Source organism: Vigna unguiculata, chromosome 4 (genome assembly GCF_004118075.2).
Source record: "Vigna unguiculata cultivar IT97K-499-35 chromosome 4, ASM411807v1, whole genome shotgun sequence".
NCBI lineage: Eukaryota > Viridiplantae > Streptophyta > Magnoliopsida > Fabales > Fabaceae > Vigna > Vigna unguiculata.
In genome coordinates, this window is record NC_040282.1 from 2,913,340 (window position 1) to 2,928,971 (window position 15,632).

The 15,632-nt window shown below is 28.5% G+C and overlaps 2 protein-coding genes across 2 annotated transcripts; one reads left to right on the forward strand and one right to left on the reverse strand.

The window, feature by feature from the left end:
• Positions 1–3,698: 3,698 nt before the first annotated feature.
• LOC114180957 lies at positions 3,699–7,889 on the forward strand. The gene is made up of 4 exons (XM_028067255.1): positions 3,699–3,994; positions 4,532–4,614; positions 7,399–7,454; positions 7,536–7,889. The coding sequence occupies exons 1-4, from the start codon at positions 3,823–3,825 to the stop codon at positions 7,612–7,614; spliced, it is 390 nt and encodes a 129-aa protein (XP_027923056.1). The 5' UTR covers positions 3,699–3,822; the 3' UTR covers positions 7,615–7,889.
• Positions 7,890–12,475: 4,586 nt separating this feature from the next.
• Positions 12,476–14,345, reverse strand: LOC114181064 (U-box domain-containing protein 21-like). The gene has a single exon (XM_028067394.1). It carries the CDS (start codon positions 13,958–13,960, stop codon positions 12,638–12,640), a length of 1,323 nt encoding a protein of 440 aa, XP_027923195.1. The 5' UTR covers positions 13,961–14,345; the 3' UTR covers positions 12,476–12,637.
• Between the last annotated feature and the right edge of the window lie 1,287 nt (positions 14,346–15,632).

The window sequence follows — 15,632 nt, forward strand, 5'->3', positions numbered from 1 at the left end:
AACGCAATTCATGATAATATTTGAATTGTTTACACCGTTTGATACATTTTTGCTTTAATGTTAACTAAAATATTATCATAAATACATTTAAAATGTCAAATAAACTTAACAAAATTTGATAAAAATAATTAAATCCACGCATTTCTAAATATGAAAAACTAAATTGGTATAAAATTTAAAAATAAACTATTTTCAAAATTTACTGAAAGGACAAAAACATATTTAATTCTAAAATAAAAACCGAGATGTAAAAAATGTAATAATTAATCTTCTCAAAACTTTACAAATGATGGGGCATGCCATGAGACCCTTATTCTTTTTATGTCATTTTCAAATTAAAATATGAAGATATATAATCATATATACTTAGAAAAAGGTGAGAAAAATAGGGAAATGAGAAAAGCAAAATTGGACCATTCAGGTATTCAATAATTACTTGCACTCATTAAGCACATTATTCTACTCAACTATTGCACGTGTAAACGTTTTAGGTTTATATATATATATATATATATATATATATATATATATATATATATATATATATATTTCTTTTCTCTTTTTTCTATATACAATCTCATTAGGAAGGGACCCATTAAGCATGTCTACAACACAGTTTTACTATCTGCAAGTCCCTTTGATTTTTTTTTTCTGATTTTGATTATATTTGACACCATTTTTATTTCTGTTACTCATATTTCTGATATTTAAGATCATGATTCCACAGTGAGAATCATGTACCTTGATATCATGAAAATATTGAAATAAACAATTAACTTATAGTTGATGTAAAAATCTATTATATATATTGAATGTGAAGTGATATATATATATATAGAATTAGTGTGGCAGAAACTGTGAATGAAGGGTTGATAAATATAAAATAAGAGAATAGTGGAAATGAAAGAGCACAGTAACCTTGCATGCAAGCAATATGCAACTCAATGTTGGAAAACCTTAACGACAAAGAGAGCTTCCAACTTCCACACAGTAAGTTCTAAAGTCAAGATAGCAATGAATACCCTTTTTCTCTTCTTCTTCTTCTTCTTCTTCTTCTATTCTCTCCATTAATATGAATCTTTCATTCACACAGTTACAATTATGCAGAAAATCCATGGTAGCTGCTATGTATGATATGTAGAATGATGCAGAAGGTGTGGGGAATGTTGCCTTGGCTCGAGAGATGATGATGATGTATGTGATGTGCTGTGTCCATGTCATGTCATGTCATGCATGCATTCAATGGCAATGATTGTGAGTGTTTCTCGGACCAGGCTTCATTCCCCTCACTCCCTCGTCTCTTCTTCTTCTCATTCTTTTCTTCATGCACTAACTGCACATTGCATGCATATATATATATATATATATATATATATATATATATATATATATATATATATATGCTCATTCTCTCTTCTTATTCCAAGATTCTCATAGTCTCTATTATGTATAAAATTATTGTAAACTTTATTATGTGCGTGATTATTTGAAGTACATTGAAAACACATGAAAGTTTGTCATGTTGTAATTATGTTTGCAGAAGAAAAAGGGTATTGTATTGTTTCCTAAACAAATTGGAACACAGGTATATATGATACTATATATAGTTTTTGTTATTGAGCTCATTTCACTGTGCAAGTCATGCTATATTAGTTATTTTTTCATCGCTATATTAATCATCCTATCTATTTCTTACCATAGTTATCTCTTTTTAACTAGTGATTTCATATGTATCTGAATTATATATACATCCAGATTATACACAGCATGCATAGTTGTGATTAGATTCGGTTTTGGAGTTAAAGTTTAGGGTTTTGTCCTATTAAAAAAAATTATATTTCTGGTCAATTTTGTTTTCATTTTTTTTAGAAAATACTTACAAATTTTATTGTGAAAAAAAATTTGTAAGAAATTGCTATGCAAAATATTTTGTATAAAACATTTTTCACAACAAATTTTGTAGAAAATACTTACAAATTTTATAATTTTGTAAAAAATTATTACCCACAAAAACAATTATCTGCCAATTAAATTTTATAGAAAAATTAATAGAAAAAAGTCTTTTCTTATAATTTTTTTAACAAATTTTTAAGAGAAATATAATTTAATATAAAAATTTCTAATAATTAGTTTTAAAAACATGCAAAATAATAAGATGAATAAAAAATCTGTGATATAAATTATGTATTTCCAGCCCATTTTATAAAATAATAATTATTTTAAAAAGTAAAATAATATTATTTTTAAACGTAATTTATATTTTTTCATATAAAATCAATACACCCAAATTTTAGATTTAAGTTCAATAATTTGACTTCTAATCGAAGATAATTTGATTATGAGATTTCTAAAATTGATTTAAAGAGTTTTTCGTAATATTTTATTTTTAAATTATTTTAAAGGGAACTAGAATGGTATATTTATTCAAAAAAGAAAATTATAACCTTTAAAAAAATTAAATCAGTTGATTGATAAAAAATTTAAATAATTGACCCATTTGATAACTCTAAATTTATACACTAGTTCAAACTACGTTCCAAGATAAATACCTAGTCCTTATGAAATGAAAGCAATATCTTCTAGCATTTATATTTAAAATACTCTTGTGACCTTATTAATATTTATTTACTGTTAGAATTAAAGAGTAATTAATAATTTAATACGTGATTTATTTATAAATATACATTAACTAAATTAGAATTTTAAAATATGAAAGATGGATTCCTTGCAAGGTATTTTTAATTAACAGTATAACTGGAAATATTATTACAATTCTATTTAAAAATATGATTAACTATACTTTAACATCTAAACAAATCAAATTAAAAATAAAAATAAAGCATAAGTGTTGAATGAGATAACAATTTCTCACATTTACATCAAAATATAACTGTTCTGCGTTGTTATTAATAAGCATTTTTCACATGTTTTTATTCGTCTTTCTATATATATATATATATATATATATATATATATTTACCAAATCAATCAAATATTCAAATATACTTGTCTTCTTTTTTTTTTCACATTTCTATATTATCAAACAACAAACCATTCCATTTTATTGTTTACAAATTTATCTTATTTTTTCAACTTCTTTCTTTATTATTTCCATTTTTCTACCTTCAAACCTAAATTGTCCCACAATTTGTTGTAAAATGACAAATTGATAATAAGTAGTTAACTCACTTTGTGGGTTGAATTTGACCCACCAAAATCATACAAAATAGAATTGATGAAAATAATCTCCCTTAGTTTTTTAAATTCCTATAATTTACTGAGTAATGTAGATTTACTAAATATTAATGTTGGTTGATGACTACAAATGTTTCATGAGGAAAATCCTTCTAAAAAGTAATAAAAAAATATAAAGTCTTGAATAGTGAACTAATATGTAAAGTAATAAAGTCAACTCAATTGAGACAAGTTAGAATCATAATAAAATTAGGGTAACTTAATTAATAAGTGTTACGTTGGATGAATTCAACCATATAATTTGTAACGTATTTTTTTTTTTACTTAACTAAATTAACCTACTTTTTCTTATCGGCAAAATAAAATTAACCTACTTTATTATTTATATATAATATTACTAAGTTACTAATTTCTTAAAATAAATAGTATTATTATTATTTTTTTTAATTTTATAATCTAAAATTCAAGTTATAACAAATAAACTTATATAAGAAACTCCGCCACAGAATCGCAATTAATACATTCCGATCTTAACCCATAAGAAAAGCAAGGTATCGAAAACAAACAATCTGAACACATAAATTGCAGAGGAAGGAGCAAGAAAGAACACGTGAAGCAGAAGAAGACATGGCGTTGCAGTGGTTGATACTCACATACGTGGTCGCGGCTGAGGCTGCGGTGGCCATTGTGCTAACGCTTCCGACACCCAAACTTCTCAGGAACCGTTTGGCTTCTCTCGTTTCCCTCATTCTTCAACCCGCGCTTTTCATCGTCCCCTTTGCGGGGTTCCACCTCCTAGGTACGCTTTTCCTTCTTTTCTTCAAATGGGTCTCTTTAATTTCATCTTCCAACAACTGGGTTTGTAGCAAAATCTTTATTTTTCACTTATTGATTCATGGGTTGGTGGTTGCCAATTGTTGCAGTTGCTCTTTATTTTGGGGTTTGTAGATGATCACCCTTTTGGGTGTTTCTTGGGTGGTGAAAATTTTGAATCTTTTTCACTTCTCTCTTTGGGGTAGATTGTGTTGTCGAGAGTTAGATTTGGAGCTAGCATAAGGGTCTCTTCCCTCGTAACTTGAAAAATCAAGATTTGAAATCCTCTTTGGAAGGTTTTTTGCAAATTAAGTCAAATCCTGCCTCTAACATGATTGTCTTCAAAGGACAATACCAATAGGAAACAAAAATAATTGGGAGCTTGAAAATGGCTTAGATGAGTTTTTTTTTTTTAGTGTTGGTTGTGTGCTCTTAGTTTATATGTTTCGTTGGAGATCCATTGGATAATTGTGTGGGATCTAGTGTTGGTTTTCGTGATTTTGGATCTGTGGTTGTTTTGTAGATATATACTGGAAGAATGAGCATCGGTTGATGTGTACCTCTGAAGTTTGCACTGCTGCGGAGAGGGATCGATATGAGAAATCTGTAAGTATTTCTTGTGGATGTTAAGATTGATTAATTGGGGAGTTTATGTTTTGCTTTGTAAATTGTAGTCACTGAGTTTTTTATACTTTACATAAACTTGTGATTGTTTTGGTTGATACCGACAAGGATCATTTCATAATTTGAGATATATTAGTTTCAAATTCAGAGCAATCTAGTGAATATTGGATGGAAATATAACTTTATAAGCTATTGGTGATGAAAGGTTTTGTTCCATGATTTACATTGTTTGCGAAGTCTGAATTGTAGTTTAAAGGATTTATTTGACTTTCAGCTGCTTATCATCGATCGCTTCAAATGATTTTACGAGTCTGAATGTTGCAAAATTAAAAGCAGAACGTGTCGAAAATCAATTGTTGAGGATAACTGGAAACCTCTATATGGATTCTACTATCATTATTTTCAGTTTTACTTTGTCCTTGTACCTCATTACTTTCTTATCTATTTCTTTTATCCTCTCCAATCTTCATCTCATTTTTTTTTCTTCTATTTAAAATTTCTAGTCCTTTTGGATTATGGCTTACTCCCAAACTTTCAGCATGTTCTTTGCAACATCTTTATATCATTGTTCTCATGGTTTTAGCTTTATTTATGTGAAGTTTTTTTCTCCGTGGACTATCCTTTGATAACCGAATGTCTCCAGCTGCATTTTTTATTGCCCTTCACTTTGCCTGAACACTTTAGGTTACACAGTTTTCAATGACCTTAACAATGCCATTTTAGGTTTAAGCTGTTGGTGGCTAATGCAAGAAGTTACACTCTTGTTTTTACTTTGCGTCCTTCCATTGTGATTTAATCTTTTTATTCAACTTTATCTTGTTAGCTGTATATAATTTTTTTGTTCTGTCACGTGTTTCCCTAGCCTAGTGGGCCAGAAACTGTCTTGTCACTGTGTACTTAACCTTGACATTATTTTCCTTCTTGAACAATCTTGATTTCTAAATCACCATTTTTAACCCCCGTAGCACATAAAGCATATTCCTCAGGTTCTTGCAGAATTTTTCTATAATTTGTTTTAATTGTGCAACCATTTTGCACTGATGGCGAACATATTTACTTACTATTTTGTTAAACTTTCGTGTACACTCATCAAGACAAAATGCTTTCTTCATTATTAATTTTCTTCTCGGAATATTGTTGATTGCTTTAGGGGTTCCCCCTTTACACCTTAGAAGTATGTTGCTTTAAATGAATGAACTTTTTTTATCTGAGTTGTAAAATATCAAAATATTGTGTTGCTATGCTAGTGAATTGTAAATACTCATTTTTGTTTATGCTACAAATGATGATTTTAGGGTTAGAAACTGAATGTATAAGCTAAGTTTTTTCCAGCATTTGGCTGTTATGATTTTTATTTAAAGCTGAGTTGCTGTTGCCTGGCCATATTTATTAACAAGTTCAAATGTATTTGGGTTTTGTGATTGCATGAACTATTAAAATATAGGAGCAATTTTGTCTAAGCAGCTTATAAGACTGAAAGGATAACTAAAACGTGTGTCAACATATTAAAGCACACTCAATGACACTTTTGGTTCATCATTCAAAGTCATGTTTAAGATAAAACGTTACCGTTTATGAAAGTAAACCAAATTAATGTTTTTATTCCAACCCCTTGGTACAGTCATCAATTGCAACAAACTGTCAATGGTATTAGAGTATTACATGATAGACTTTATCATTATAAAAATTATCAATGAATTAAAGTTTGCAAATTTTGAGTTGGACAAGATTTTTATTAGAAAGTTTGTACTTTCTAAAAATGAAATTATCAAACAGTTTTGTGATTTGAAAATTTCATTATTTTCTTTGAAGGGCTATTTTTGGTAATGTCTTAAAACTACACTAAACCAGTTGATTGAATTGGTACGACCATAAATTGGTTGTGTACTTGGTTTGAACATCAGAATTATCTTGTTCTACCAAAAAATTAATGCAATATTAGCTTGAAGAGTAGGTTTGATTTTTAAAACATTAATGCTAAGGATCTTATCAATAGTTATTAAACCCAGACTTCTTTAGTTAAAACATTAGATCAATAGGTCATTGGTTTACGTGATGACTAAAGATTCATTGGTCAATCCACATACGAACATTAATCAGCAAAACCTGAATATTGATTCATCTTTATATGATAACATAATTTTTAATTTAGATTTATTTCTTATTGATTTCTATAGTTAAAAAATATTTTCCTTTTAGTCCCTTTACTTAGAAAATTTCCTTTCAGTCCGTACACATCTTTTTTAAGTATGTGTTTAGGGACTAAAGGATATAAAAACTTAAAGGAAGTTTATGTAATCATAGGGACCAAAATGAGCAATTATAGTACGGTTCAAAATGCAATAGAGAAGATGAGGTATAGGTATATTAGCAATATATTTACCATGACATTTGCAAAGTAAATTAAATGAGTATAGATTCTGTATCACCATGTGAGCAATAACTTCTGTCCCCGTAATGCTATTTGTTATTGACTTTACTAGCACAGTCTAAAACTCTACTGTCATACCATCTTAAAGTTTCTTAAACAGCACTTTGAAAGGTTGTGAGATTGTGAACTGTGATGTGAGAAGATGAAGTTTAGTTCGATACCCTTGCATGTTTTACCTTTTAAGGGGAAAAAATGTTGTTTTGTTTTACTTGGACCAAAGTTTGTTTTCTATATTGTTTGAACTACACAACTCTTAGACTTAATATCTCTCACAGAGTAAAATACCTTCACATTGTTGACTTGACTCATTGACCATATTTTGTGGTGTTGCACAGATATACAAAGCTCAGAGGAATGTAATCCTGTGCATCACATCAATTCTTCTTTACTGGTAAAATAAGAATTTTACATTTAAATGGTTCTTTGGGAATGGAATTATGGAGTGATTGAATGCATGTGTATGTGGTGACAGGTCTATCAGCCGTATTTGCAAGTATCAGAAGGATGTGGAGAGTATGGAGGAAGTGGAGAAGAGATACAAGTCCCAGTAGATATTTGTAGTCATGGATAGTGGTGGAGTCTAGTAATAGTAGTGTCTATGGACATGCCAACATGATGTACTAAATTTTCAAATTCCAATCTTTCTTTATTATGCAGTTTGGGATGTGTTTTTGACTTCTATGTTGTTTAATGCTTTTTAGCCTATATCAGGGAAATATTTTTCTTTTAATGTTAAGAGTGTGTTTGGTTTCGGTGGGAAAATTTTGAGAATTGTTTTTGCCACTTCTCAAACTTTATTTTAGTAAAAGTAAAGATGTTCTGTTTTTGTTTGGTAAGATTGATTATGGCTTTAAGTGATAGAAGTAACACTTGGACTGGGTTAACCAAATTGCACTATATTTGGAATCTTTATATATTTTTTTTTTAATTTTTGGTAAAATTTAAGAATCACATGCTAAAGTTTGAAAACTTATTTAATCCTTTTATTGATCTGCACTTCTCATTTTTCAGCAAATTTAACGTTTCTCCTAAATTTTCATAGATAATGAATGTCAAAAAAGTAAATTTAAATGGACTTAACAGAGATTATTTTGAGTCTGACAGCAAAAGATTATGACAGCCAATTTGTTTCTAATATAAAACAATCAGAGTAATTAATGTTAACACTAAGACTATATTGTTTTAAAAAAATCTTAAACTAGTTCCTCTGATTTCAACGTTTTGGTTTAAAATATGTTCGAAATTCCATTCTAGAATATGAAAACTAGAATGCTTGAAGTTCATATTCACTCCTGATTTTGAGAACGAAACTGCAGTCCTAGAAAATAGTTCTGAGTCAATTAAACTCATAAAATCAAAAGGCAGGAAGCACGCGTGGTTGAAAAAGTTGAGACCAGAAAATCTGGTAAATGAAATTTCATACCATGACTTATTAAGCAGTGTTTGCACAACCTAAACGCCAAATTTTCAAACGTGTCGGTGCAAAATTTTCATTTGTGGACTTATCTTACGCCTGCAAACTCATTCAGCAGTAACATAACATTTATTTTATTCACTCACAACCACCTTTTATTTTCTCCAACAAGGACACAGCTTTCATCCTACGAAACATATTTAATACACTCACTTGTCTAAGTTTAATTTACAACGTTAACTTGATCGTTCATATTTAAATTTTGTGTTACACATAGTTTGTGTTTGTGTTTGTGTCTGTTCTGAGTGTGAATGCAGAGACATGTTCCCATTTTGCACCACACCAGATAGTTCAGTTCCACTGTTACATCACATGCTTCACATTCTCAATCTTCCCATTCCTACTGCATTTCAAATGGTAAAATCATTTCAAACTTAGTGCTATTCACACTAAACAAACACCTACTGCAAGTTTTTGAATTTGGATCCAGACATGTTCTATCACATGTTATCTCAAACTAACCGGTTTGAGTTGTACAAAAGAATGTTAGATAGATAACATATTAAAGGATTAAATGTTTTAATCATTGAAAAAAAATAATTTTGATTTTTTTAAAAAATAATTTTTTAACGACTAAATTTTGACGACTTTTTCTTACAATCTGAGATGACATCTTCTTAGTGACTTCCCAATTTCTCATTTTCTCATTTTTTTTTATATTCCAAAATTACTTAAAAGATTCCACCTCAAATTGTAAAAAAAAATTGTCAAAAATTTAGTTGTCAAAATATTTATTTATTTTTTCTGTCAATCTTGTCAACTTTGTTAAAGCTATACAGTCACTGTAAAAAAATAAAATAAACAAAATGAGCCTGATAATTTTTTTTCTTCAATTTTCATTACTTTGAAATAGTTATTTTCAGACTTGTTTTCTTAAAGAAGTAAAACTTGCATGCAACTAACTGATTAAGTATTTTTAATATTATTTTGAAAATAAAATTAAAGTTTATTTTACTAGTGAAATAATTTAAACTATAGTAATAAATAACTATACAGATAAGATAAAATTATATATTTAATAAAATAAATACAGTATAATTTTTTAAATTTTAACAATGCATTTATTAAAATTAAAAACATCATATTTACTGATTCTTTAAAACAGCATTAAAATACAGATAAAAATGAAATTATATTCCAAACTCAAACTCCTCTTATTAAAAGAAATTCAAAAAAACTAAATGCAGCAATAACTGCATCATTAGGAAAACCCTTGCATCTCTGGTCAATGTTAACCATTAACAACAACAATTGCTTCCTCATTATAAAATAGTTTTTCATATTTTATAATTTTTTACATAAATATTTTTATGAAATTTAATAAACCAATAAAAAAATGTAAAAAAATAAAACTCATCTCTTATAAACTTCTATAGAAATTTTACAAGAAAATATTTACTTTTAATGAGGAGAATTTCACCATAGAGAATCATTCTTCATAATTTAATTTAACTTTTGTCTTTGAATACAAAGTTGTCTGTAAAAGAAACACTAGAAGATTTGTGTTGCATGAGTTGCTTAAACAATGAGTTTACGTGTTTTTTGACTGAAAAACCAATACAAAATGATTGTGACTTTAATACATGTAATAATTATCCATCAATCTAGATGAAATGTAAAGGTTCGTAATATTTTTTGAAATTATTTAGTATCGATAACGTGTGAGTGATGCTAAAGTCAAAATATTCAAATTACACCAATTCCTAATTTTAAATAAAACTTCATGTATACTTTTCCTTCTCCATATTAGGAAATAAATTTCTGTTTGTGTTATATTTTATTCGGGTAAAAGGTATAATTTATTAAATATTTTTATAATCTAAATAAAATATAATATTATTAAAAATTCAATATTTAAAAAATTATTTAATATTAAATAATAGTAAAAAACTCCAATTTACATAACTTTAAAACATAGTAACACATAAATTAGTGATAAAACAGAGATAAAAATGGGACAAATATTTATATATTTATTTTTACATTAAATATTACTTATATTTATATTGATACTCATAAATGAAATTTCTATAAACATTAATTAATTATATATATATATATATATATATATATATATATATATATATATATATTAAATCCATGTGTTTTCTGTAAAGGGTTTAATGAGTTCAAATATTACGTCAAACACAAATTTATTTGTCATTCTTCCTCCTGTGAAATAAATATTCATAAAAACTGATTTCGTAACGAAGTAATGTTTTATATTTATAATTTGTTATTCTAAATTGCTTTTCAAATGGAATGATTTATCTTTAAAGTTGAATATAAAGTTTTATGCGAATGTTTTTCGTCAAAACAATTTTTTTTATTATCAATTATAATTAAATTGAAGTTTAGTGGTAAAACTTCTACTTAAAAATAATCAAACATTTATATGTTTTTAGTTTATGTAAAATGAGTTATTTTTTATATTGTTTCTTGTAGTTTTTTTTTTATATTCCATTCTTATAAAATTTTAAATTAATGTTTTAAATTTTTATACAATATGTGGATTTTGGTTTTAGTAAAACATTTCTTTTCAATTAATTTCTCTAAAATTTAAATAAACATCTGTGGTCTCTAGTATTTACTTAAAATAGATAAAGCAAATTTATTTTAAAAATATAATTTTATAAAGTGTCATTATATTATGATACTAATACGTGTTACTCGAAATAACCATTTGTCTTTTTATTTAACTCTCTCTAATTTTTATTAAGACTAAAAGGGTATTTAAATGTATCTTAATAAAATTATTTTTTACTAGAAAATAAAACGTGAAACTAAAAACATTGTGAGTATATAATCACAATGTTTTTATATAGGATTAGTATATTGTGTTTCCTCTAATATATAAACATGTCTAACTCAAAAATTAAGATTAGTAGAAAACTTTTTTAAAAAGGAAAAACTAAATATAGAAAAGCTCTTATTGTGCTCTTCTCAAAAGATCAAAAGAGTTACTTAGAAAAATATATATTATAATTTATAACAACTCTTTTTTCTTTTCTTCAAAGCTCGTCAAATTGAATACCTAATTAGTTTCCAATTCATACTTCAAAAAGCTTTGATTCCACACTTCAACAATGTCTTTCTCTTAAATTGAAGAGACTCTTAACTTAGAATAACATTTGCCAACAAAAAGTTTTGAAGAAAAAACATCTAAAGCTTCAATTCAAAATATTTTAAAATAATTTCATACCACATAATCAAATAATTTCATACTCATGATCTTACCAAAGATTTCAAACTAAACCATGACCTAAAAAAAATACCTAAAGTTTTGGCTTTTGTTCTAGCTTTATATACCATAGCTACTACTCTAGTTTTACAATAATTTCTTCATTCAGGCACTGTTCCTTCCTTATCATCACCACCTAATCACATGTTATTTCAAAAGAAAGTTGTCACTCATTTTCTTTTCGAATGACACATTTCAAGCTCAAGTTAAAGAAATAATTAAATTATATGTCCAAAATTAAGGCGTATAATTATTAATGGTACAAGAATGAAATGAAGAACAAGAAAAAAAAAATGGTGTAAATAGATATATATTTCCTTTTGGTTAATTGATGAAACCATGTAGTGAAGTTGTTGAATATGATAGAACAAAGTAGAAGCCAAAGATTTTCTATTGAAAAAAAGTTGTTTAACATCGTTTGACGACCATTTGACAATTTGTATAAAGATAAAATAGTCTTAACAAAAGTTAATTTTTATATTTTTAGAAAAAAGAAAAAGTAAACAATTATGAGAGACAGTGTCACATGATTGTAAAAAAAAAGAATGATATCAAAATACCAGTATCATTTTCTATTACATTTTTTTTACTATTATATTAAAATATTTTGAAGAAATGACACTGAAAAATTTAACAAAAATCCAAAATTCACAGCAAGATATGAATGAAATATGTCATTCTCACAATTATTGTGATATACAAAAAGAATAATTTGTATTTCCCTATCTACTTTTGGATTCTTGGAATCCCATGCCATGACACAGATTGTAGAGATGCAATCTTTAGGCAAAAAAAAATGTTACACATAATGATTAAAGACAAAACTTGTAATGAAGAAATAAGAAGCAGCCTAATGAAGTTAAAATGATCTCTTAACATTCTTGTAATCTGAGTCTATGCATTCCAATTCAGCCCTGTAAGGGTTCATCAACTTGAGAAGTTCTGTGGCTTTCTCCTTGGTTTCTTCACCACAACCAACCTGCAACACCAGCAAGAGCTTCTGAAAGGCACCAACTTGAAGGGCCTCAACAATGCTTCTTCCTTCATCTTTTTCTCCAAACTTGCACAATTTCCAAAGGGCAGAGACAGAATAGTCTGTGCTCAAAGGTGAAACTCTCAGAATTTTCTTCACCAGAAGAGGAACTGTTAGATCATTCCCACATGCTATGTTTCTTCCTTCTTCAGAGGTAAATAGAGAATCCAAAATGGCCAAAGCCTTCTCATACCTGCTCTTGTCTGAGTCAATGAGAATCTCAAGCAAAGAAGAAACCAAACCCAGTTCAACAAATGAAAATTTCATTTTCTCACTGGAATTTGAAGATGATGATGATGATGAGACCAAGTACCAAACCACCCTCAATGAGGCCTTTGTGATGGTTGGACTAATTTTCTTGTTGATGAACTCCACCAAGAGTTCATTCACCCCTTCAATCTGTGACAAGGCCTCAACATGCTGCACATCACCAAAGGAAAGAAGCTCTGATAATGCCACAATGGATTTCTCTTTCCCTGAGAGATCTTGGTGCTTCAAGAACCAAACCATGCACCTCAGAGAAGCCAGAGATCCCAGGCACTTGTGTGCCTCAAGTTGAAGTGGAAACATCCAATTCAGTGCTGACAAAATCTCCTCAAGAACCACCACGTTTCTCTCCACTGAGTCATTGGCAAATGCATCAAACGATGAAGCCAATGCCACAGGTGCCCCATTCTCCACTATGCACCTCTTGTTCCTCTCACTCTCCCCACCCCATTTCCTCATTTTCTGCACCAATTCAACACAGCCATATTGGTCCAAACGCCTTGCTGAGTTCTTCACCTGCATCAGAAGCTCAGCAACCTCAATTGGGCTGATTGGTATTCTTGGTGTTGGAATCCTCTCCACCCCGTGTTGCCTATTCTCCACACACCAATCTTGGATCATTATCCTGAGAGAATGGTTTGGAATCATGTCGAAGTTTCTCACAACCTGGTTGGTAACTGGACATGTGATGTTCCCTTCTTCGAACCACCTCTCCACATTCTCCCTGTCGTAGGTTATCCCAGTCGACAGCGTCACAGGATCCTTCATCATGTCGAGAGAAATTGGACACCTGAAGGAGTTCGGAACCACCAACTCCATCATCGGTTTCCCACCTTTTTTGTGCTTGCTGTTTCCCTTCCTCCTTCTCCATCCCAACACCATCTCTAGCAACCTGAATATAGAAGCCAAAACTGTTTCTGCAATTTGAATTGAGGTTTCTGGTGAAAGAATATTCAATGATCTTCAAAAGGGTTTGCTCGTGTAGTTATATATTACAGAGAATCACAGAGATATATGTCATGTCTCATGTGTGAGTTGTGATATATATGTATAAGAACAGGGTCGGGGTCCTTGGTTTCATACACAGGAATCAGTGTGTTCAAAGTTAGACCCAAGAAAATAGTATTCTAAGAGAGAAGCATTCAAACTGAATAGAGAGAGAGAAAGTTAATGTGTTGTTGCATATTAGGAAGAAGGAGTTAGGATTTGAATATTGACCATTGAAGATTTGAAGAAATTTTGAGAATAGACATAACCGTCAAAAGAGGAGAACGGGTAAAAGAAAAAAATGAAAACAGAAGAGAAGACCTAAGCAACACAATTTTTTGTTTTGGTTTAGACTCGGTGACACACGCTTTCTACTAGGACATTAGACAAACACAACACGGACGTTGTTACTCTGCTACGCGCCATTACCCTTTATGTTCTTCTAAAAATTCTATTTTTCTTTTGTGTCCTCAAATTTTGAAATTAAAGTTGAATCAGGCTCATTAAACTTGCATAGATTTTAAGTTTTGGCTTACAAAAAAGTCAAGAAAAGGAAAAGTTTGAAATTTATTAAAATACTCAGAAAATGTATTAAAAGTAATTACGCTACTTAAATATGTAATTAAGGAAATTGATTCTTTAAATGAGAGAAATATGTTGAATGCTGAGTAAAATTATTTCTTTAAACTGATTTTGGTATCTTAAAATAGACCAATTCTCAAAGAAATGTCAGAGTGGGCATTTCGCTGAGATTTTAATGTATAAAATAAAAACTATGTAATTATTAATACTTTGTAATAACAGAGGAAGAAGAATATTCCTTAAGAAGCTAATTTATTTAATAGAATTGATTAATTATATTGAAGATCTCTTCCTTGAACGTGTCGACCTTCAATCATGGGCTTTCATAATCTACTAATATTTTTTATTTAATTTAATTTATTAACTTGTTTTTTACCTGAACGCAAGATATTAGTAAAACGTGTGAAGATTATTTTGTTATTTTTTGTATGGTGTGATGCTTCGCAATTAACAAATAATTTATTATTTATAATGTTTAATTTGGGTATAACAGATTTATGGTAATTAAGATTAAAAAGAGAAAAAAAGAAAAGCGTGTGGATGTTTTTGCATAAAAATACGTAAAGTTGACTCTTGAAAGTAGAAAGTATAGATACAGTATTATCATATTATTATTTGATCATATTTTTTAAATGAAATTTTCATTATATTTTCTGATATTGAAAACATCTTGAGAACCAGGAAGGACATAATAGGTCAGATGAATTCATAAATTGATTTAATAAAATAAAATTTATCTCATTAACGCATTATAATATTGTTCATAACAATAATATATAAATAAATACAAATTTCAACTCAAAACCTATTTTATAGGATTTAATTAAACTTAAATTTTATTTTCTTAGAAAAAAATCATCCTAACAAAGTATTTAAAAATACACGCAAACTTCATCTCTATATCAGTTTTATGATAATTGTTTGGCAAACTTAGAACAGTTTTGAATTCATTAATAACGTTTAAATTTTTATATGGGAAATAATC